General features: G+C 45.3%; 1 protein-coding gene across 2 annotated transcripts in view; it reads left to right on the top strand.

The window, feature by feature from the left end:
- The window catches only part of PSMD1 (proteasome 26S subunit, non-ATPase 1), a 117,459-nt gene that overhangs the window by 76,215 nt on the left and 16,725 nt on the right, over positions 1 to 24,519 (top strand). For both annotated transcript variants that reach the window (XM_074189670.1, XM_074189671.1), the window contains exons 17-22: positions 5,847 to 5,961; positions 12,273 to 12,389; positions 13,437 to 13,539; positions 19,094 to 19,263; positions 21,212 to 21,304; positions 22,754 to 22,840. In XM_074189670.1, coding sequence (XP_074045771.1) covers positions 5,847 to 5,961; positions 12,273 to 12,389; positions 13,437 to 13,539; positions 19,094 to 19,263; positions 21,212 to 21,304; positions 22,754 to 22,840 — 685 coding nt within the window. The remainder of the gene's footprint in view (positions 1 to 5,846; positions 5,962 to 12,272; positions 12,390 to 13,436; positions 13,540 to 19,093; positions 19,264 to 21,211; positions 21,305 to 22,753; positions 22,841 to 24,519) is intronic.

Raw genomic sequence — 24,519 nt, 5'->3', positions numbered from 1 at the left:
AAGCTCTAACACTGAGACCAAGAGTACACATATACCACCTGCAAATTAAATACAGAGCAGGTAGGGGGAGGTCAGTTCCTGGGCCTGGCCTCTCACATCAGAAGCTCCACTTGGAGGTTGACCAGATGAGGAGGGTGTGCCACCTGAGTAGAGACCCCAGGTGGGTAATGAGTAGGAAGTGCTGCTCTTTGACCCCAGAAGTGTTGGGGTGCTACTGCAGTTTATGGAACAGAGGAACACCTGCTTCTTACCTGTGGAGGACAGATAGAGAAGAGATTGAGAACCCAAATCAGGACAGAGGTAGTGGGTGTAGAGAGAAAAGAGCCAGTGGGAGGAATGTCTAAGAGATAGATGGACAAGACTTGGGGTTGGTCTGCAGGGTGGAGGAAGACCCCAGGGTTCTGAACCTCAGTGAACAGAATGAGGGCTCCTTGGGGGAGAAGATGTTGACATATCCAGTGGCATAGAGGATTCCTAAGGGGAAGGAGAGCTGTCTGTGAATCTATGGGGCTGACGGGGAGTGAAGAAAGACAGGATACGTCCAAACAGCTAAGAGCTCAAGCAACAGAACCAAACATGAGTGTCCCAGAAGGGGGTGTGGAGGAGCTGGCAGCCTGTCGAGCTCTTCAAGGTGCCTCCCAGCTCTGGACACAATGGCCTTGCTGCCCTTGTGGACTCCGGGGCTATTCGACCAGGGCCATCATTCCTTCAGGTGTAAGTTTTAGAAGCAGCCACCTTGGTAAAGAAAAAGAAAACAGTTTGAGTTTGAACAATTTCCTCATCCTGGGACAAAAAGAATTTGGTTCAGAGACACCCCCCTCCCACTTGTATGACCTTGGCATGGCAGCTAGTTCCCCTCTGGCCTCAGTTGCCTCCTCTGTAAAGGAGGCCCGAACTGGGGTCACAAAAGAGTCAGGCAAGACTGAACAAAATGACCAAAAAAAGAGTAAGGTAAGTGATGAAGAAGAAAAAGAAGAGGAGGAGGAAGACGGAAGGGGAAGGGGAATGGCTAGAGTATTTCAAGATCTGAAAAGCACTTTACATACATATTATCTGATTGGATTTTTGCAAAACCGTGGTGAGTTCTGTGATTACCCCCCATTATACAGATAAGGAAACTGAGGCAAACAGGGTGAAGTGACTTGCTCAGGTTCCTAGGCTCAGCTTTGATGCTAGTTCATCCTAATTGTACTCTGCTCTTTGGACATTGTTTCCAGATGTTCCACACAGGAACTAGGCACCCTCAGCTTTTTAACCTTGGATGAATTACCCGGGATCTTGAGGATTTTTGGTGGGAACTTCCACTTCTCTGGACCTCAGATTCTCTCTCATAAAATAAGTTGATTTATGAATAAGGTCTCTTCTAGCTCTTAGTCTTATATGAGCCTAGAAAGTTGAGGGGCAGGACAGCTTCAAGCAATAGACTGTGTGCTTGTTGATCTTTGCATTCACCCAGCCAGCTTCCTCAGGCCCCATCAGGCCCACCCAAGCCCCTTGTAGATGGCATGCTGCATTTGTTTTCCAGGGAAGGGCTGGCGCTCAGAGACCGCAGTCTGGGCAGCCACCTTGATGGATGGATCTGTTTGGTTGCCCGACAGAGGAGGCAGCTTTGGGTTGAAAGAGAGGAATTCATCTGTGCAGTTTCCAGTCGGATGATAGACCTGGAGCTGCGTCCATGCTGACAGCCTTGTGCCGTTCCTGCCGGTAGGGAGGTCTTTGCTGACAGAGACAGCCCTTGGGGAATGGTGAATTAGAGCCCACTGTCCAGGTGGCAGTGGACTGTGCCAAAATGGTGCGATTTCCTTTCCTTCAAAAGGGCCAAGTTCATTGGCCAGTCACTGTCTTTGTTGGCACCTGTGGTGTTGGTCTTTATTTCTTTTCTTTTCAAATGTGTGATGATGGATTTAACAATGTTGCTGCAGCATCTGAGCTACTGAGAGCACCTTCACCCATTTAGTTGGTACAGGTGAGGAAACCCAAGGCAAGCTGTGAAGGGACAAGTGTGAGCCTGGGCCACAAGGGTGGCCTAGGGCCTAGGGCCATCACATCCCTGCCAGCCCAGGACTCCTTCCCTTGAGTTTAAATGCCTTTTCAGCCCAGGAGCAAAACATTCCCTTACCCCAAAACCTGTGCTCTCCACGATCCATCTCATCTTCCATTCAAGGCCCCTCCTTATCTGGCCTCATTTCTCCTTTGAAATCTCCATCCAGCTCCTCCCCGGCCCTACCAGGAGAGTCTTTTAGACCTATGTCGCCTCCATTCTTCTTACCTGCATCATCTCAGATCTCACCTCTTCAGATCCTCCTAGTGTGTCCTCTACCTTCTCAAATGGTATGGCACTTCTGTCTGGCCAGGGGGAAGGGCACCACAGAACTCCAGCCTAGAGGCAGGAAGACTCATCTCCCTGGGTTCAAATACAACCTCAGACACTCATAACTGTGTGAACCTAGGCAAGTCACTTCACCCTGTTTGCCTCAGTTTCCTCGCCTGTATAATGGGGTTACTCATAGAACTCACGAAGGTTTTACAAAGATCAGATCAGATAATGTGTATTCTTCATCATCATCATCATCATCATCACTTACCTTACTCTTCTTTGGTCATTTTGTTCAATCTTGCCTGACTCTTTTCTGACCCCAGTTGGAACTTTCTTGACAAAGTTGCTGGAGGGTTCATCATGGCCTTCTCCTGACTCTACTCTGTGCTACCTCACTGCCCACATCTCTTTATCAGCCTCTGTCATTTCCTGCCTTGAAGAGTGTGTGCAGGGCATGCCTGCCACCGTGGCATTGATCTTGCACCTTTACTTTCATCCCCAGGATCCGTTAACCTTCTTTCAAGCTATTTGACTCCTCCAGAGATCAGACTAGTGACCCACAGTGATGGGCACCAATGTTATATTTTCTCAGATTCCTGGCAGACTGATGAGCATCCCCAACACCTTACCCAGGGAGCTATAAGTTAAATTGAACTTAGCTTATTGTTCTGTTAGGAAGAAATTTGGAGAGCCCCTATGGTAGGTGGGTACTGAACTCAACCAAGCAAGGGCTACAAAAGAAGCCCAGCTGGTTCCGGCCCTTTCCTTCTTCCTGGGAATTTTTGTTTATGGTGCCCAAGGCAGAGAGCTGAACCAATGGCAGAATCTAGAATTGAAAGAGACCCTGCATTTCCCTAGTCTAGACCCTTTCCCAAGATAACCCAGGGCTAAGTAGCAGAGCTACAGTGATTTCTCAGAAGGGACTTGGATTAAAGAGAAACAGTACCAGGCCCTGAACTCACTGCTGGGAGGAGCTGGGAAGTGGGGCGGGTCCTACAGCAAATGCTAGGAATGCCTTGTCCAGGCAAGGTGAAGCCATGAGCCCCTGACTGACTAACCATTTGACGATGGCCCAACCCCACTGCTATCATTGAGGGTGGCAGTCCCTGTGGAGAAGGGCCTGTCTTCCTCCCCACCACTCACACCAACTGCTGCTCAAGAGCCCTGGAATAGCACCATGCCCTAGATCACTGACCCTGCTTCCAGCTAGTCCTCTTCCAACCCCCAGTCATCCGCAATGGAAGCAGCTCCCATGGGGAAGGGGCCAGCCATCCCCACCAACTAACTGTCCCTTCAGGGAAAGCAAGGCAGCCTAGCTGAAACAGTGCAGCACCTGGGCCAAAGAGGAGAGGTGAAAGAATTAATGAGCCTCAGAATTAATGAACCTTATTGGATTGGATAATCCCAAGAGTCCTCAGCCTCCCAGCTCCTCCATCCACTGTACTTCCCCTCAGCCACTTTTACTCCTACATTCCTGATTGGTTTTCCTTCCTCTCTTCCCCTCCCCTCCTCCCTCAGCATGAACCATTTGAGGATGTGGTTGCTGCTGGTAGTAGTGCTAAAAAGGTGGTCTTGATGCACTTGCAGCAGGGAAGGGATTGTGAAAACATGCAGGCAGTCCCACTCCAATGGCATGCTCTTCGTCGCTAAGCCGTTTTTCATACACTTGGCTTGATTCCTTCTGAAATATGAATTTTACTTTCCAATTGAGGGAATGAGGATGGAGGGCAGCTCCACAGGAAAAGCCAGGGGTTAAAGAGTTGTGTAGGCGGGAATTGGCTTTTGGTCCAAGCAGGTTGGACTTTCTCAGCATTCTTCTGTGCTATCTCTTGGTAGGGTGGAAAGCAATGTTTTATCTTCTATCATTACAAAATCTCCCTAGAAATTGAAAGCAGGAATTAGTTCATTACCTAACCTTGTTGTTTGGCTAATACACAGCCAGAGTATTTAACCGAGAGGAATTAAGTTATCTTAAGAGCAGCCACACAGAATCCCCAGCATTACCCCAAGTGACTTCCTCCCCTTGGGACCAAGTAGGACCTGAGTGACTCACAGACTCCTATGGTATCATTTCAGAATCTTGGCATCTTAGGGGCCAGCTGCTTCAACCCCTCTCAGAACCAGATGGGTTTTTAATAACTAGCCCTCTCACCTTTGCCTGAGCATCCCCTTCTGGACTCTACTTCTCAACTGGGCTCCATTCAGTTGGGCTATCTTTGACCATCAGAATGGTTCTCTCTTTGGTCCTGCTCAGATTTGCCTTTAACTAGAGGATGACTTTTCTTGCCTCTTCCCAAAAATTGGTTCAGGAATCATTGAATTAATACTTAGCACAGGGCAGATCTCAGGGCCCTCAAAGGACCTTTGTCATATGCTTGCTTACCATCAAATTGTCCTCTCAAGTCCTTGTTCCTCCCTTTGAGTGAGGAGCGGGAGCGGACAGACCTTCTGCCAAGGATGTCAGTTCTGTGCCTTTATTGATCCTGAGGATGGAGAAATCATTTCCTGAGCCAACAAATGAGTCATTTGAGTATCATCCATGAAGTATTTACTTTAGTAATTCTCAAAGTCAGCTCTGGACATCCTGGAGGTCTCTGAGGCCCTTTGAAGGGGACCATAAGGCAAAAATATTTCATGATAATACCAAGATCTTTTCATTTCTAATATAATAAAAAGCAGTAGATAGAACCCACATAAACAGAATCTCTGTGCAGTATAAAGACCAAAAAATTTGAGAACCATTGTTTGTCCTTCATTTTCAAAGAAGACCATACCATCAGGGAGGTGAGGCCATGGCAAGCACATGAATTGGATTGGAGTGAGGGGGACTGTGCTAAGTCCCCAGCCTCACTTTCTCCTCTAGAGCCTTCTGGGTCCAGTGGCCAGATAGGAATCAGCATGACTGGAGATGACCCTGGATGTGAGGCAGTCAGGGTTCAGTGACTTGTCCAAGATCAAACAGCTAGTAAGTGTTGGAGGCTGGATTCAAACACTTGTCCTCCTGGCTCCAAGACCAGTGATCTATCCACTGTGCCAGCTAGCTGTTCCTTGAGAACCACTGACTTACTGGACCAAACATCCTGCTAGACCCCAGTAATAAAGATAGAGAATGGCAGGGGTACCTTTTCTCAAGAAGCTTTATCCCAGGCAGTGAAATTCTCATGAAGTCTATGCTCCCCATGGCCAGGAGAGGTCCTTCAGGCAGGATTGATGAAGGGAAACCTGAGATGTTGAAAGTGGGAGTCAGATTGTGAAGAATTTAATACCAAACAGTGGTGTTTCTCTCATATTCCAGAGGGAGTAGGGAGCCCTTGGGGTTTGTTGAGCAGAGGATTGACCTAGTCTTGATTTTTGTAGTGGTGGGTGTTGTGATTTAGATGAAGGAGACACATGAAAAAATGATTAGATTCCATTTAAGCTGACAACAATCTTTTGTTGGTTTTTCATTTTTTTAATCTTAAATAGTGAATATGGAGACCTTTACCTGATGTGTTTAAAATAAGTTTCTCCTCTTCTGTTCTTTGACCAGGACACCAGAACAGTGCCCGAGTGTGGTTTCCTTGTTGTCAGAGAGCTATAACCCTCATGTTCGTTACGGAGCTGCAATGGCTCTTGGTATCTGCTGTGCTGGCACAGGAAACAAGGTAAGTCCCGGTGACCATCCCCCTTGGCCTGTGCTCTGTCCCTAGGAGAACTGGCTCCCCTCTTATTTCCTTCCCCAGTTCCCCTGTGGCTTTGCCTGGGTAGGTTTCCTTTAGTGATTGGGCTTGGTTATAGACAGTTTGTTTGCTTAACTAGTTTCCAGAAATCTAAGCCTCTTCCAGGTCTTCCATCCTCCTCCTCCTCCTCCTCCTCCTCCTCTTCTTCTTCTGATGCTCTGATGCTTCTAATTGTTCTTAGGCTTAGGGACTCCCCAGGAAAGAAGGCCTGAATTAGGACAAAGGAAGCGGTGCCAATCACCCATTCTATCTGCACACCTTGGCTCCCTTGTCCTCAGTCAACCCAGGAGGAGGCAGAGCTGGGTCAGGAACAGTGGTCCTTCTAAGGCTGGGCACACACATCCCAGCTTGTTAAGTGCAAGGGATGCTGTGAGAAGCCCATGCCTTGTCCTCCAGGCGCCACCCAACCTGGGACAGGTCACAGTCAGCCTCAGTTTTCTCAGTTGATAAAATGATTGGGGAAGAAATATCCACTATTGATCCATTTGTAGGAAATAAAGTGGTGACTAGACATGAAGCTTCTCTTCTGTTTGACCAAATGGCTCCATCTGCCAGGTGGTTAGAGGATGGCAGCAGCTTGTCAGCTGTAAAATAACTCTGCATGAGTTGCTATTGTCACTGTGGTACTTCAGGAAATCCAAACTCCCTCCACTCTTCCAGGTTGCAGCCCCTTCACAACTTCTTGGGCATTTTCACAAAAATGTATGGGCTGGTCCCTGGGGTTTTGACTAGAGACCAGCAGAACCCAGCCGCAGTAACAGACTGGATGTGTGATCCTGGACAGATTACTGAGCCCCTCTCTGCCTCATTTCCCTTCTCTGTAAAATGGGCACAATGACAGCTCCTCCCTTCCAGATGTAGGCAAGCACATGCAGACCTACACATGGACACATACAGACATGCTCTTCCTCATACAGACTCTTACACAGACACATATTCTCTCTCTTTCTCTTCCCCTTCTTCTCCCCTCCTCTCTCTCCTCTTTGTTGAAGAGCTTAGGGGAGGGCCTATTTGGCTCTGACCAGGTCAGCCTGACTTGATTGAGTTGATTGCCCCTACTTTAGTTTCCTGCTTGTTGTGCCCTGGAGTTGCCTGCCAGCTTGATCAATGGCTGATCAAGGAGTGAGGAGCCATCACGGAACTTCTAGAACTTGGATTCATCCTGCAATTTCTGCAGTATGTCTCCATCACTTTTGGAAAACCTGTGGAGCCAGACTTGAAGCTTGTGCATTGATAAGCTTAGACCTGGAGAAGGGGCTTGGAGGGCAGGAGGACCTCCAGTGCTTTCTTTCTTTTTTTTTTAAGTGTCTGAGACCAGATTTGAACCCAGGTACTCCTAACTCCAAGGCTGGTGCTTTTTCCACTGTACCACCTAGCCACCCCATCCTCCAGTGCTTTCTACTAGAGGCCCTGGAGATGGAGCAGCAGGATGAGGGAAGCTATTGAGAAAACATTGTTGTCACGTCACTGAGGTCTGGAAGAGGGGCTGGAAGTGGCAGTCACAGGTTCCATCCTAACAGCAACTTGTCTGCAAAGATGGAATTGCCCAGCTCAGTCTGAATTCCCTGTCATTTGAGGCTCTTCAGGCCAAAGCAGCAGAACCTGCTTCAGATCAAAGTTGGACTGGGTGTCACCTGGATTCTCCCAGAGTCTGTGGGGTTTCTGGGTATCTTGTCCAGGTGCATCCTGTCAAATCACTACTGGGGAGTTGTGATATAGCAGCTTCCCCCATCCACTCCCTACCTGTTCAAGGGAGCCCAGCCCCTTCATTTAGAGAAGAGTAAAGTAAGCTCTGATTATGGGGTTCACAAGTATCAGACTTCCTGAACTTCCAAGTGTGAAAATAGAGGCTTTCCCAGCCCTGGAGAACTCCTTGTGAGTGATCTGAGGAAAGAACCAGCTCTCCATTCCCTCCCAGCTCCAAAGATTCTCCCACTGGAACATACCTGAGAGGTGGTCATCCAGCCTTTATGTGAAAACCTTCCCCCCATCTGAACTGAACTACCACCTCTCTGCCCTCAGGGCCTCACAGCATAGGCCCAAGCCCCTCTGCCAATTGGGACCCTCATGGAAGAGAGTTCTCCAGTCCATTCCCTGCCCCCAAATCTTCTCCAGGTTAAACATCTCCAGTGCTTTCAACCAGTCATCAAATGTTATGAACTTGAGACCTTTCCCCATTCTGATTGCTCTCCTCTAAAGGGTCTTGAGCTTTTTGGTTTTCTTTTTAAAACAACGCCCCCAGAACATTCCAGATGAAGCCCTCTCAGAACTTTGTTTAGAGGGCTTCATATTGTCTTTGACCTAACTCAACCTCTCAAAGAGGCAAAGATCTACTCTGCCACACTCTTGCCTAATATTGAGCTAACAGTTCACTAGAAAGAAAACAAAAATAAACTCTACCTTTCCATGAACCCTTTTTATACCTGGCTGTAAGATTTTACCCTGATCTTTAAAAAATTCATCACAGCGTTCTCATCTTAGATCTTTCTGATTCTGTCATTGATTCTGCCTCCCAGTGTTGTGTCAGCTCCAGATTTGATTGTTGTCGATCTCTTTATCCAAAGTGATTTTTTTTTTTTTAAATGGTAGTTAGCACAAGGCCAAGCACTAATCCCTGGGGCACTTTACTAGAGATCTTGTGCTGAGTTAACATTGAACCATCCATGCCTCCCCTGGGTTCTGGCTATTCTCTCCATTCTGGATCAGTCTGGTTGTATTCTTGCTGTCTAGCCCACATCCCTGCATTCTCCCACACACACACACACACACACACACACACACACACACACCAGAATAGAATGAGTTGTTTTATCAAATTTCTTTCTCAAGTCTAAATGACCTCTTTAGCATGCCTCTGGCCCCCCACTTTAATGAACCCACTGGCATGACCAGTTCTTGCTGAAGCTGGCCCTTTGCATTTTCTGATGATTTCTGTATATGTTAACTCTAGTCAGTATATCATTAATGCTCCTATTAGAGAATCTTGACAGGAATGGAAGTCCATCTCCTTTGCTTGTTCATCATTCTGTACTCTTTCCGAGTTTTGGAGGGGCTCAGCAGCCACCGGCACCAGCTCTTGAGACAACTCAAGATGTCCATTTGGGCAGACACCCAACTGCGTTGCCATAGACTGGTTGGAAAGGACCTCCCATCTGGCAAAGTAGTTACTAAAGAAACTGAAAAGCTATTAAGCAGAAAAAGAGGTTGAGACCCACATTTTACAACACACACACCCTCACCGTTTATTCTAGGCAGATGCCTGACCTAAAGATAAAATGTTGCATCATTTTTTTTTATGATAAAGGGAACTTGCACATTGAAAAGAGCTCCCTTCACACCTAGCATGCTGAAAGAGGACACGAAATGGTAGTAATCAGTGTGGGGAGCACTGTATGAGTCTTAAAGCTTCAAGGCGGTAGACTAGCTTTCATTGTATATATGTTGGTGTCTTGAGACAGCTCCTGCTTTTCTTCCTAAATGTCAGCACATTCCATTCCTAGAAGTTTTCTAGCCTTCCTAAGCTGACTTCCCTCCCAGAATTTTAGTTGGGGATATTCTTCCTTCTATTTACATCTGGGGCGGGGGCCATCATTCTGCATCAGGTCAGCAGCTACTATGTGACAGGCCTCTGCTAAGGAAGCCTGACTAACTTGTATCTCCTTAAACCATCGAAGAGCTGCAGGTCACTTTTCCTGCATCCTTCCTGTCCTTCCACCCCAGCCCTGTCCTGGTTGATACCTTTGCCTTTTTAGGGGAAAACTGTCATTATGATACATCAAGAAACTATTTTGGGGTGGCTAGGTGGCACAGTGGATAAAGCACCGGCCCTGGAGTCAGGAGTCCCTGGGTTCAAATCCAATCTCAGACACAATAATTACCTAGCTGTGTGGCCTTGGGCAAGCCACTTAACCCCATTTGCCTTGCGAAAACCAGAAAGAAAGAAAAAGAGAGAGAGAGAGAGAGAGAGAGAGAGAGAGAGAGAGAGAGAGAGAGAGAAAGAAAGAAAAAGAAAATATTAGCTGCAAGGAAGCTAGGTGGTACAGTGGATAGAGCAGTGACCCTGGAGTCAATTGACCCAAATTCAAATCCAGCCTTAAACATTACTACCTGTGAAACTCTATGCAAGCTGCCCAGCCATGATTGCCTCTTCTCCCCCCCCCCCCAAAAAAAAAAACCTAACACAACTATTAACTTTAATACTTTTAGGACAGAAAGGGAGAAAGACATGATCCATTTTTAAAATATAGCATTCTCTGATGATTAAAAAAATAAACTTAATTAATAGAAAAAAATATTTTTTGGTCCCTCTCTTGATCTTTGTCCAAATGCTCCCCACCACCCTATCCTCAGGGGGTTGTATTTTCTTAATGTCTAAAATGACCCCACACATCATCTCTTTTTTTTAATCAGGTCTGTCTTAATGGTCCAATTTGTGGGCATCAACTCATTAATTTACATTAATACCTTTCAGGTTAAATTTGCCTCATGTCAACAAGCCTGTTGACTAATTTCTTCTTCCCTTTGCTTAAGTTTTGTGTTTTTAGGTATAGATAGCTGGGCTTACTTACAGGGGCTTACTTCTGTGGGTGAGGACCCCTCAGAGGATAAACTATCCCAGACTGTGGATTTTGTCTCCTGTGAAATTTTGACTGTTTGAATTGACCTTGGAGCTTTTCCCTCTGAGATCTAGCTTGGAGGATATGGGTGGTCATTAGTCAGAAAACAAGGGTTACTATGTGCACTAGCAATACAAATTCAAAAAAGAAAAATGGCCCACCTGGCCTTTGTAGCCTACAGTCCAATAGGAAAACATATTACCCAAAAAAGAAAGCTCCACAGGGATGAGGCCACTGGTGGAGAAGCCAGAAGCATCTAAACAAGGCACCTGCACATGAGGGTCCTCCTTTCCATCTTCAGTTTAAAGCTCTTTTCATGAGATCTGTAAGACATACATGTGCATTCTCACACATCACATGCACACGCATGCATTCCTTTCATCTCGTTGGTCTTTGCTTGCCGAGCCTTCCTCCATCTCTAGGCGGAAACCTGCACCTGCAGCCTCAGAAGTTCACATCCCACCGTCTCTCTAAATCAGCTTTTCTTTTCTGTCTCCCATGGCTTCGAGGGACCTTCAAGGCAATCTTCAATTTCCTGTTCTGAACTTCATAGGTTCTGGGGAGGATCCTTCCCATTCCATTCATGGAAAGTTCTTTTTTCTTGCCTGCATGCCCCTGGGAGACAGAAGATTGTTCAGGAATCAGTTTCTCCATTTGACAGATGAGAACACAAATTGTTTAGGGGCAGATCTGGGAGACCTTCTCTATAGGAATCTCTTCCCTGAACTCCCTGTCTCGAGGCTTCGCTCCTCCCATTCTGAGCTATCTTTTCATCCTTCCTTTTGTCCTTTCCTCCCCTCAGCATCAGTCACCAGTTCTTTGAGAGCAGAACACCCTGCCCACCCTATCTATCTTTGCCCACTGCGAGGCCCAGCATGTTGCATGTGATTTATTGAATGAATGTATGAAACTCAGGTTGTCTCCATAGGACCCTAATGGTGATTCTCTTGACTAAAAAGCACATTCTAGCCTCTGGTTGCTCTGTTAAAGAAGGGTTTGCAGATAGGAGATATTTTCCCTGATACTATGAATAGATGTATTTTCACACATTGAAAGCAAAGGAAATGGGTTTTTTCCCTTTCAAATTATTCCACATTCAATGTGGTATTCTGAAACGAATGTTCTCTGAGGCTTCTCTGACAGACTAATGCAGTGGAAATTTTCTGTTAGTCATGCTCAGCCAGTCTGCTTGAGGTCTTTGTCATGTGTTTGGTCTCGATAACAGAACCTGCCTGGCTCGGAGGTCTGTGTGCATTAAGGATTTTTATTTCTTAAGGATCTGAAACATCTGTTTATAATATCTTTGACTATGTTCCTCAGAGACTATTCATGGATCTTCATTTATAAACTGGAAATTGAGTTATGCTCCTTGTTCTTATCTGTAATGTGTCCCCTGGAAATAGTACTAACAAACATTTGTAGACTGTAAAATGTTTGCACCATGGTTCTAGGGGTCCAAGTGGGTCCTTGCTTCCTGATCAATCATTTAACCAAGAACTCGGGGCAAGCACTGACTTGGCCATATCTCTTCGTCGGAGGTTTGATCAAAAATCATTTGGTGTGTTAATCCCATATGCTGATGTCTGCTTCATCTGAAAGTTCCTTTGAAAATGTCTTTAGGAAGCCATCAATCTGCTGGAACCCATGACCAATGACCCTGTGAACTATGTACGACAAGGCGCTCTGATCGCGTCAGCTCTCATCATGATTCAGCAGACGGAAGTCACTTGTCCAAAGGTGAGGTGGCAAGAGCAAGGGCATGCGAGGGTTGAGGTTTTACCTGAAGTTTGTCTTCCTTGGGCTTCATCATTAGCATAACTCATTGGCAGAAGGAAATTTTCTGAATATGCTGAATTGCGTGGGAGTAAAATACACCCTTGGGGGGGTTGGAAGGGAGAGCCAGGTACATTTTAGGGATATCAGAAAGCTGTCTTTAAGAATGAAAGTTACTTTGTTCAGAATCATAAAAATGTGTTAAGAATTATTTGTATAAATTTTATATGAAAGGTGATATTGGGTATATTGTATTTTTACTTGAGCTTATTCATCCTTCATTGGTATGAAGATTAATTAAATTGGAACCACAAGCTACTAGATTTTAAGGAATTTTGCTTCTTGGTTTCTACCCTATTGGAGTGGGCAAAAATCCTAGGAATTAGAAGAAATGGACTTTTTTTTAAGTAATATGGGAGGGTGGCTAGGTGGTGCAGTGGATAGAGCACAGCCCTGGAGTCAGGAGGACCTGAGTTCAAATTTGACCTCAGACACTTAATAATTACCTAGCTGTGTGACCTTGGGCAAGCCACTTAACCCCACTGCCTTGCAAAAAACTAAAAAAGGGGGGGGGTGGGGAAAAATAAAAGGAATGTTTTCTGAGCCTAGTGTCCCTAGAATAGCGGTCAGGCCTGTGCCAGAACACAGAAATGAAGTGGGCAAGGCTGGCCAGGGTAGAAGAGCAGTCAGTAGATTGTTCTCAGTGTTTGTGAGCAGCTGGGCCAGAATACCTCAGATGGTTCTCCAGTGATGTCTCAAGAAATATCAGTTCTGCTGTTTTCTTCCCATCTCCTGGTGGAATTCCTGCCCTTGAATCCAAGGAGTTGTGGGGGGCCCTTTCAGTGGGCAGGATCAGGGCTGACAACATCAGCCTCTTGGTCTTAGCATCTTAAGCTGTCACCATTCTCCTCAAGTCATGTCTTGAGGACTTCAGGGGGGGTCATAAATTGGGGGGAACAGGTTGAACCATCAGAGGAGTCACACCCTCATAGTTCCTATTCTTTCTCACAGGTCAACCAGTTCAGACAGCTTTATTCCAAAGTCATCAATGATAAGCATGATGATGTCATGGCAAAGTTTGGTGCTATCCTGGCCCAGGGCATCTTGGATGCAGGTAAATAAAGTAGAATTGTCATGAACTAATTTTATGTATTTCATTTTAAGAAGACATTTAACTTGGGATAGCCAGACCTATCTCCTTGTGCAGGCTCTTCTTACGGGGCGGGGGGGGTGGTCCATCATGGCTCATTAACATCAAGCAGTACTATGGCAGCTTCAGCTAAACAGGTCACATGGTCCTTTGGTCATTGCCAGGACTTGGCTGTACCATAGGAAGTCAAGTGTTATGGCTCTGGTGTCGGCCAGGGTCACAAGTAATGTCGTGTTAAAGAGCCTATGTTTCCAAAGACTCAGATGGAACTCTCATCTCTTGTCCTTGGGAGTCCCTCCAAACCTTCCAGGCCTGGAGTCAACATCTCAACAACTTGTCCAGGGCTTCCCACAAGGTCATCTCATGAGGTCCCAATATGTTGAAAGCTTTCTTTGATCTCTCCCTACTTGGTGAAGGTACCAAGGGACACTGAGGCAACTGGGGACACCACAGTGTACAAAGCTCCAGGCCGGGAGTCAAGAAGACCTGAATTCAAATCTAAGCTCAGACACTTAAATATTTGTGTGACCTTGGGCAGATCACTTTACCTCTGTCTGCCTTGGTTCCCTCATCTGTGAAATGGGAATAATCTCTCTCCCAGGTCTGTTGAAAGGCCCAACTTAGCACAGGACTCATCCTTAAGAGGAATTCTGTCAATGTGAAGTCCCTTCCTTTCTCCCTCTGATGGTCACTTCCCTCACTCTTGCCATGTGGCAAGATCATCTTCTCTTCCTGTCATACATTTCCTTGATGACATTTTTTTAACTCCTGTTTTTCTGTGAATTTCCTTGTGAACTGATTCTCTATCGCATTGTCTTGTGGGGGCTATTCATCTATGGCTTGCAGTTATTAGCAATACTGATAGACTGGTGATCCCAAAAAAGGTGGTCTCGTTTCTGTGAGCAGAGTGAGGTCATGCAGGGGGCCTTCCAGTTTCCTGCAGGCAGTGCATCCTGTGTATTTCCTGTTCAACTCCAGGCCCAAGCCTTGACCCAAGCATCTGTGCTTTCTGTCCCATGAGGACACAATACACTGCCCATCCAACTGCAGTAGACATTCTTTATTTCCTGGGTCTTCCCTGCAAGGTTGGCCAGGTCAACTCTTTTAAGTGGTTTCAGACCTCTTTCCAGAGGCTCTGTGATGTCCCAGAGGCTCAAGGCAGCCAGAACAATATTATCCACCAACTAGAGTCCATAAAGACTCAACCTTGCCACTGGACAAGGGGCTTACCTTTGGGGCTACATGGGCCTCCTCCATCTTTGGCATGCATGTATTATTCTGTTTGATGCCTCTGCCTGATGACTATGAGCAGAGTCCACCCAAGAGAAATGTCCTTTGATGGCCAGATCCCCCACTTGCTCTTATTTGGGAGAGGATCTAGTACTGAAGACATCAAGTCTCTATCCCCCCCACCCCTGGACATAGCAAAGTCTCTTCATGGAGATCAAGCAAGAGTTCTTTCAGCAAAAAGAGTGAAAATGAAGAGGGTGCCAGGCAATGGGAGAGAAGACCACACACCCTAGGTGCTTGGCACCTAAGAAATAACTCAAGGGGAAAGTTCTGAGAGATTGAAGAGAATTTTGTGAACTGATAAAAGTCGAGTGAGCCAAATGTCTCCTACAGCCCAGCTGAAGAAGTCTTCTGAATGAGGTCTGTTGACTTGGCGGTGTGTATTGCGGTGGCTTTGGCCATCTTTTCCCCCCAACGTTGGCAGCTATGAGAGGATGACTGGCATATGCTAACAGAAGTGAGGGGGTTTGAAGGCCTGAGAGAAAAGGCAAGGAAGACCAGAGATGAAGGGAGCGCCATGGAGCAGGGCAGCTTTGAAAGGGACATGATGAATTTGTCATAAGCCTAAGAAGTTTCAGTTCCGTTCCTTTTTTTTCATTCCATATGGAAATGCTGATTTTTATTTGAGGTTTGTTGAATTCAAAAGAAAAATTAACTAAACCCCAAAATAAACACAACAATTCCAGATAGATTGGGTTAATCCCCTACAGGAAAGAAACAGAATGTGGAGAATCCTATGAATGCTTTCTCAGTCAGAAGGATCAGGTTCCCTTTTTCATAATAGGGTTTAACCAGCAGAGCTGCATTAACCTGTAAGTGACTCATTTATGTCCAAGTGAGTCTCATAGATTAACCCCGATTGTGTTGCTTCAATCGAATCACCCCTTTCTTCACCAACAGAGACAGTTGAAAAAATTCCCTCTCTTTATTCACCCTCTTCTTTCTAGAGGAATTCCTAAGGGCCGCCCTGCCTGCCTATAGCATCAGCTGCAGGAAGAGGAAAGTAGAGAAATCAAAAGTCTAGATAAACCAGAAGATGAAATGGGAAGTTCCAATAGGCTGTTCTGACACATGAAGTGAAAATTTCTTTCTAGGTTCATAGAATTGAGCAGTTTTTCTATTCCTTCTATAATAACCACCTCTGACAAACTCATTCTAAGGCATTTTTCTTTTATTTTTTTAAAATTTATTTAGCATTTTATTTTGCTCCAGTGAGATGCTTAAACAACTTGTAACATTCATTTTTAAAATTATCTCCCTTTCTCCCTCCCCATCCCACCCCCCATGGAAAAGGTAAGAAATTTGCTATAGGTTATGCCTCTGTAAACATACAAAGCATTTCACTATTAAGTCATGTTGTGAAAGAAAACATGGAACCTCCAACCCCCACCCCCCCAAAAAAAAACCTCAAGAAAAATAGAGCAAAAAATGTCTGTATTCTGACACCATTAGTTCTTACTCCCAAATTGCCCTGCAGAATGGTTGACTCAGTTCACAACTCCACCAGCAGTGCACTAATGTCTCATTTTTCCCATATCCCCTCCAACATTTATTATTTTTCTTTTCTGTCCTATTAAATGCCAATCTATGGCAGTTAGGTGGTGCAATGGATAGAGCAATGACCTTAGATTCAGGAGGACAGGATTTCTAATCTGGCCTCAGACACTTGACTCTTACTCACTGTGTGACCTTGGGCAAGTCATTTAATCCTGATCTCTTCAGGACCCTCACTAGTCATCCTGATCCATATCTGGCCACTGGACCCACATGACTCTGAAGGAGAAATTGAGGCTGGTGACTTAGCATAGGTCCCCCCCTCACTCCAATTCACATTGCTTATCATGACATAACCTCCCTGATGTCTTCTTCAAAATGCAGAACAAACATTAGCCAATCTAATAGATTATCAAATAGTACCTCAGAATTATTTTAATTTATATTTCTTCGGTCATTAGTGAGTTATCTTTTTTATATAGCTAGAGGTAACTTGATGACTTCATACCTTTTGATCCATTATCAATTTGGTAATGACTCTTTCATAAATTTCCCTCAGTTTCCTGTATATTTGAGAAATGAAGTCTTTATCAAAGAAACTTGGTTCAACTTTTTTTTTCGCAGTTACTTTTGCTCTATCCTATTTTCTCCCTATGTATTTTATTTTTTCCTTTCACCCTCTCCCTCTTCAAAAAGTGTTTTGCTTCTGACTACTCCCTCTAAGGCATTTTTCAAACAAAAATCTTTGTAGAACAAAAAATTTTGTCCTTCTGGTCATTCTTTTGAAGACAAGATATTGTATGTCTGGCAAAGGTCTGAAGAAGGGGGAGAGGGACAGCTTGATAAGGATGATCACTGAATTTTAGTCTAGGAAGATTTTTAGCCATTAGTTATTCCTCGTTTTACAGAAGAAGAAACCTAAACCTAATGAGATAAAAGAGGAGCTTCACATGTACAGAATTGAAGGACTTAGTTAGCTGAGCCTCCATTTGGGACCAATAGGGAACCAACAAGAAATCCATCCTCCCCTTCCCCCACTTCCAATAAGGAAGGACCTGATTACTGCAGCAGAGATGGTGGGAATAATGAAGGAAAGGAAAACTGAGATTGACTCCTTAGACTGAGGGAGGGAAGATTTCAGATTGTTTCTTGAAGGGGAGGGTCTCAGAACCCAAAATTCTCCAGGCCTGGGCAACTCTCAAAGAAGGTCCAGATCTCCCAGCAAAATCATTCAGTATGGATCACAATGGTATTCATTGACTCAGCTAGATGACTTGAAGATTGAAAGGAGGGCAGCTACGGGAGTGACCCTGTCCAGGGGGGTCCATTGTTTGAGCCCCAAACATAAAGGGCAAGTACAGGCAATAAGATGTGAGAGGGACATGAGGGTGATGACTGTTGGAGAGAGGGCAGGAGGCAGAGGAATACCTAGATGTACACATTTAAAAAACCCCATCTTGATGGAACACAGCTTCTTGAGAACTGTCACTTAGTTTTGATTAGAAGAGAGGGAGCCCCCCTACAGTTAAAAGAGCAGCCATGATAGACAAGAATCAAGCCAGGAGATTATAATGAAAAGAAAGGAATTGATGAAACAGTGGGCTGTTTGCATGCTATCTGCCATCTAGGCCAGAGGTGGGGGCCCAACTGTTGAGCTCCTTTCTTGAGCTGACCTGCCAAGCATCCAAAGTCCACTTAAGAGAATGTCACCCCAATGGGTGGACCACATGGTTCAAATGCCAGATACTTGCCAAAAAGACTATTTAATGAAGAACTCACCCAGAGCATCTCAGGTACCAGTGACCTGTGTGACATTGGAGATGCTGGCATAGGACCACCCAGCATGGCATGCCCACATCAGACAAGGCGCTGTACTGTGTGTGTGTGTGTGTGTGTGTGTGTGTGTGTGTGTGTGTTTGTGAGCAAGGCAAAATTGAAGCAACTCAAAGAAAGCAGGAAATGAACTGACTCAGAGCCATCTCTGCTGCAAATGGTTCACCCATGCAACACTTTGTGCCCAATCTGGTCTGCTCAGCCACTGAACTGTGACCCCAATCCAGTGATGCAATTTTTTAGTCCTCTCTGAACACAAGCAGCAGCCAATACTGGGCTTGCATTCACTTGTGACAAGATTTGGTCCACTTTGCCATTTGTCTTGAGTCTGGAGCTTAGAGAAAGGGGTGGGGGAGGGGGGTCTCTACAGGAGAGAGTTCACCCCTCTCTGAGCTCAAGCCATGGTAAGCAGATGTGCTCCTTGTTCTCCAGAAAGCCTGCAAAGGGCAAGTTAAGTCCAGGCAGCCTCAGTGGAGTTTTAAGAATGAGGAGAAAATCAGCAGGGAGTAGGGTGAACAGATAGAAGAGCAGGAGATGTCTGCAGCCACTGGTCACAAAAGAGAGAGAATGTAAAAGGGGAGGAGGGAGATTAGAGTCCAGTGGTGGGGAGCTGGTAGAGATACGGAAAAGAGACAGTGTTGGGGATTTCCCCTCAATGTTAAGAAAGACTTACCAGCCATCTGAGCTGTGTCAGCATGAGAGGGGCTACCATAGGAGGTTATAGTCTTGGATTATGTCTCCCAGCCCAGAGAGTTCTTTAGACAGAGGCTGGTGGAACCCCGTCCAGTACATCAAACCCCAGGGTGTGACCATCTGTGTATCAGAACTCAGAAGTGTTGCCCCATTAAATTGTGAGCCCTCTTTGGCTTATAGTACTCACTGCTTCTTTTTTATTCTTCAGGCGGCCATAACGTCACCATCTCCTTGCAATCTCGGACTGGGCATACCCACATGCCTTCCGTGGTGGGCGTCCTGGTCTTTACCCAATTCTGGTTTTGGTTCCCTTTGTCCCACTTCCTGTCCCTGGCTTATACTCCTACATGTGTCATTGGCCTTAACAAGGACCTCAAGGTAAGTTCCTCAGTTGTGGCTACATCTCTTGGGAACCAAGCCTGGAAACCTGGGATTGTGGCTGCAGCCTGTTCTCTGCCTACCCAGGGAGGTCCAAGTGTGAGAAGGGGTTGGTCTCTGCTGGTGATTCCTGCTTGTGACCTTGAGGCATAGGGATATGATAATATTGTAGTCATCAGGCAAGATAGAAGAGATTCTGGTCAGGACAGCCTTCGGAGAGGGGAGGCCCAGCTCTTGGGCCTGAATGTCCGGCCCTACTTGTTAAAATATGAAGAGCATCCAGTCATGAGATGACAATAGAGATCTCAGAAGACCTGATGAAGCAGTTTGCACCTCAATTGGGTCTTCAGGGAAGGATCTTTGTAAGCCTGCAGGAGGGTGAAGACAAGGGTCAAGAGAGAGGAGAGAAAAGCAAGGGGTGCAGCTTGTCTGGATTGTAGAGGATCGGTCTGAAGGCTGGTGGGGCAAGCATGGGGGAAAGGGTAGATTGGAGCCTAGTGGTGGAACACTTCCTGTTCCAGTCTGAGAGATTCCTATTTTATTCAGGAAATAGAGAGATGTGTCAGGTTGACAAAGAAAAGGACCATTTGGAGGAGGCTGTCCTTAGTTTTCCTAGTTAGAATGGAAAGTAGAAAAGACACTGACCAGCTGGCAGCACCATCTCTGGTGCAGGGGGAGGATTCAAAGGTGCCCATCCTAACCCTGTAATCCCCTGAGGTCAGGAGCCATAAGAGACACTGAAATTTGTCAAAGGGATGGCGGTCTCATCCCTTTGGCCAAAAGGGAAGCAGTTCTAAGCTAAACAAAGTGACTGTATTCATAGTTGGCCTCAAATCTGCATATCACCATGATGTGACTTCCATTAGACAAGAAGAAAATTTAGTTATATATTCATTCCTCTACTCAAAGATGGTAAAAGTCAAGCCTCCAGCACTGAATGTGGTGTGAATAATTGACTAGAGAAAGGATCACCACCAAAGAAAGAAATTAAGACCAGGCCCTCTCTGGGACAGATTTCCCTTTGACACCTTTGGAAGGTCATGAAGGGAGGTTGGACTGAGTAGCCAATTTTTAACCCATGTGTATGTATCAAGACATTAAGACTTAGTCATTTTTCTGGTATAGAATCTGCTTCCAATCCTTGGAACTCATTTTCTTGTTCTCTGGGGCTTTTTTGATAGCAGGCAATTAGATGGCCTAGGACATAGAGCCCTAGGCTTAGAGTGAGGAAGACTCAAGTTCAAATCCAGCCTCAAGCACCTCTTAACTGTGTGACCCTGGGCAAGTCACTGAACCTCTCATCTGTCCCAACTATAAAATGTATATAATGAGCACCTGCCTGCTGGGATTGTTGAGAAAATAAAATAGATATTTGCAAAGTGCTTTGCAAACCTTGAGGCCCTCTGTAAATGATGAGACTATTGAACTAAAGGGGCAGTTCTTTAGCGAGGGTAATTTCAGTCTGTAGGTCAGATGGTCCATGGAGTCAGTTTGATCTCATAGTGATTCTTGACATCTCTGCAGACACTGTCCATGTTGATCATTGTTGAACCGTTTAACCCCACAGAACAAAGAGGTTGTTTCCTAGAAGCCCAGGGAACCCAGAGCAGACAGCAGGTGAGGGATATTTAGGTTGACAGGGTTGAACCCACCACCTGCACATCTTGCCTAGTCGTGATGTACAGAGCCATGGTCCAGCATTGAGACACCAAGGGATAAAGCGATGTGACTGTATGGAGTCCATTAAGGCCAGCTCAAGAGGTGCAGAGACTAGGGCCAGGCCCATGATCTAGTGGATCAAATGACAGAGCAGCATACAACTTGAGTGGGGACTTGTGTTGTTCTTTCATCTTAGTTCACATGCATGTCTCTAGAAAGTGAGCCATTTAAATCCTATTTAACCCGTTCAAACTCTTCTGCATTTCTTCTGTTTCTTCTATTTCTTCAGATGCCAAAAGTCCAGTACAAGTCCAACTGCAAGCCATCCACATTTGCATATCCTGCACCTCTGGAGGTGCCGAAAGAGAAAGAAAAGGAAAAGGTGAGGAGCTTCAGTGGGGGGGCGGGCGGGGTTGGTCTGCAAATAGTAGAGGAACCCCACAACTGGTGGCCTCTCCTTAATCATCCTAGGGAGCTCAAGGCCTAGAACATCTTAGGCATTTGATAAATGGTTATGGGTTGATTGATTATATAGGATCACAGATTTCAAGTTGGAGGTCATTGAATTCAACCATACTCCTTCTTCTCATTTTGCTAATGAGAAAAACAAGGAGGGAGGGAGGGAGGGAGGGAGGGAGAGAGAGAGAGAGAGAGAGAGAGAGAGAGAGAGAGATTGATTGGGATACTCCCAGGCTCACTTTTCTAATAGATGTCTTAGGAGAGATTGGAAACCAGGTCCTCTTGCCCTCAAGTCCAGGGTTTTACCTGCCGTGGTATGCTCCCTCTTCTGGCTCCTAGAGTGGTGTGATGGACACCATATGGGAAGGCTTTCTTTACTCTCTAGCTCCTAATGCTATTTGCACTTTGGCAAGAGGGCAGAACCCAAGGGGCATTTCCTCAGAGCAGCCAGCTTTCTTAGACCGTCCAATTCATTCAGAACAAACCCTGTTACCTGGAATGAATGAAACGCCTCATGTGCTTTCCCACCCCATAATAGATCCTTCTTGTGAAATCAGTTGTCTTGCTTTGAGTTGTTCCTGAAGCCCTTACTCACTAGCTTTGCTGCAATGAAAATAATAAGTTGACTCTGTTTCTCACAAGATTTTTGTGGAGAAAATGGACTGAGCTGTAACCTATTACTACTCTTTTGTGGCAGAAAAGTACCATTTTTGGGGTGGAGACACAGATATTCCAGAGACAGATTATTCATTAAATTATCCTAAGTATCTCTGCTCTGACACAGAGCAAATTCACAGGGATGACAATTCATCCTGTCTTTGAAAGTCTTTCTAGCCAGGCCATTTTTGAGTTGCAATTTTTAGAGATTTAAGAACAAAAGTGATACCCTAGCATTACAAAAGGGGCATAAAATCTTCGCTCCAGTTTTGACTTGGCAATTAGAACAATGGAAACTTCACCTTTGGCACACTCTGGAGAGTCCTTTTCCTAAAACCATTCAGTCACTTTGGATTTTCCTTTTTAACCTGGTCAAAAGTGACCTCAGGAGATACTTCTGTTAATTGAATTAATCAAAGACTAATTACTTCTCCAGTCTGGTAAGAGTACTTCCTGTCCTATATTAGGCCTTAGATAAGAATAATCTGGAGAGACTTCAATGCTGAACATTGTTTCAGGATTGAAAAGTAAAGGAGGGCTGATAGTATTTTTCATTCAAATCAGACACAGAGGGGAGGAGAAGGACATTGTTTAATTCCCTCTACTGCTATAAATTAAGGGGTTTATCAAGAGTAAGGAAGCACTACATGGAAGAAGTAGGAAGGATTCCCAGGGGGTCTCCACCCACTCATTCATCCCCTCTATCCACTTCTAGGTTTCTACTGCTGTACTCTCCATCACCGCCAAGGCAAAAAAGAAGGAAAAAGAAAAAGAAAAGAAAGAGGAAGAGAAAATGGAAGTGGTCAGTACAACTAAATTATCTGTTCAATTGAGTAGAATTAGCAAACCCTTATTAAGAGGTTTTTCCAGATGCCCACACTCCATCATACCCACATCTGTAGAGTCTTTCATATTCTTCAGCCGCCACCACCACCACCCCCCAGAAGCAGACTCCCAAAGACAGGCTTGATCAGGGATCTGAGGGGCAGAGGGAGTGGGAGCAACCTAGGGCATGGACCTGAGGCCCCCACTGTCTCCAATCCCCTGCTTGACTTTTTCCTTCTCTTCTTTCTTCTCTTATATTTTTCACAATTTCATACTCTTTAATTAAGAATCTTGAGGAGGGCTCAAGATGGGCACACACACACACACTCCTTTCTTGTAATCAGAGGTGCTCATTACCTACCCCAATCATAGAATTCTCTGTCCAGGACTTTCAGGCCTCATTTTGTACAAATGGAAGCTGAAACCCAATGAAGTTAAGGGCTTTGTCCAAATATCCATAGGGAGGAAGTCACAAGTATCAAAAGTAGATGTTGGAGCTCAGCTTCTCTAACTCCTAACCCAGAGCTGTTTCCACTGGCCCACACAGGTGATTTACCCCACACATATTTGTTTTGTTACCTATAAAAACTAATTCTCTTCAGTGAGAACATGATTTTTAGACTCATAAAATACAAGAATTTTTGATTTGCAAAGGCCCTCTAGAGGCTGCCCAGCCTCATTGCCTGACAAATGATCATCTATGCTTTCCTTGAACATTTTCAATGACAAGAAGCTTCTGCCTGCCTTTTGAGAGTGCATTCCATTTAAGATCATAGCTTCATGGATCTAGAAAATTCTGTACTATATGGAGCTAAAGTTCCCCACCCTGTAACTTTCCTTTCATTTTGTCTTGGCATTTGAGCCTTTAGCAAATTCTGTCCGAGGATTGGGAACAAAAACAAAAATGAAACATTGCCTGTCCTCGAGGAGCTTCTGTTCTAAAGGGAGAGACAACATGTAAACCACAGGTATATGCAGAAGACATTTTGAAATATATGAATAAGGGTATGAACGAGACTTGAGATGTCAACTCTATAGAGAATTCCTAGGTCAGGAAACTCCCCCTTCTCAATGCAGGCCCACCCTTTTCAGCCCCTTACTGCCCTTAAGATAATGTTCACATGGCCAGTGTTTATCAGTGCTGGGCCTGGCAGTCGGGCAGTCTATCTTCAGGGTCTAGCTTTCAGACTCCACCACCCTCTCACATACTGATCTATACAGAATGATATGAAGCAGGTACAAGGTCACCTCAGTGAGCGAGGGCAAGCCAGGGATGGTCTCCTGCCAAAGGAGACCCTTGAGTTATCTATTCATGAAAACCAGGGATCTGAGAGACAAGTGCCAAGGAAGGAGATGTGGTGAAGTGTGGCATTTGTGCTTGGACCACAGAGGACCCACCCAGGAGGAATGTGAAAGAAGGTCAGAAAAGTGGGAATGCCTAAGCAGTGAAACAGCTAAATATCTGGCTCTGGAACTGGAGGGGAACCATTGAGTGAGAGGGGGTGACCTCAAAAATTGAGTGGAAGATGGATTAGATCCACAGAGACTTTTGAAGCAAGTGGTCCAGAGGCATTAAAGCAGATGAGGGGGAAAAATGCCTGAGCAAAACTCTGAAGTGGAGAAGAACATGCATCACAGATGCTGATAGTAGAAACA

Source organism: Macrotis lagotis, chromosome 5 (assembly GCF_037893015.1).
Source record: "Macrotis lagotis isolate mMagLag1 chromosome 5, bilby.v1.9.chrom.fasta, whole genome shotgun sequence".
NCBI classification, from domain to species: domain Eukaryota; kingdom Metazoa; phylum Chordata; class Mammalia; order Peramelemorphia; family Peramelidae; genus Macrotis; species Macrotis lagotis.
The sequence above is the reverse complement of the archived record's forward strand: the minus strand, read 5'-3'. Positions and strand labels throughout refer to the sequence as shown.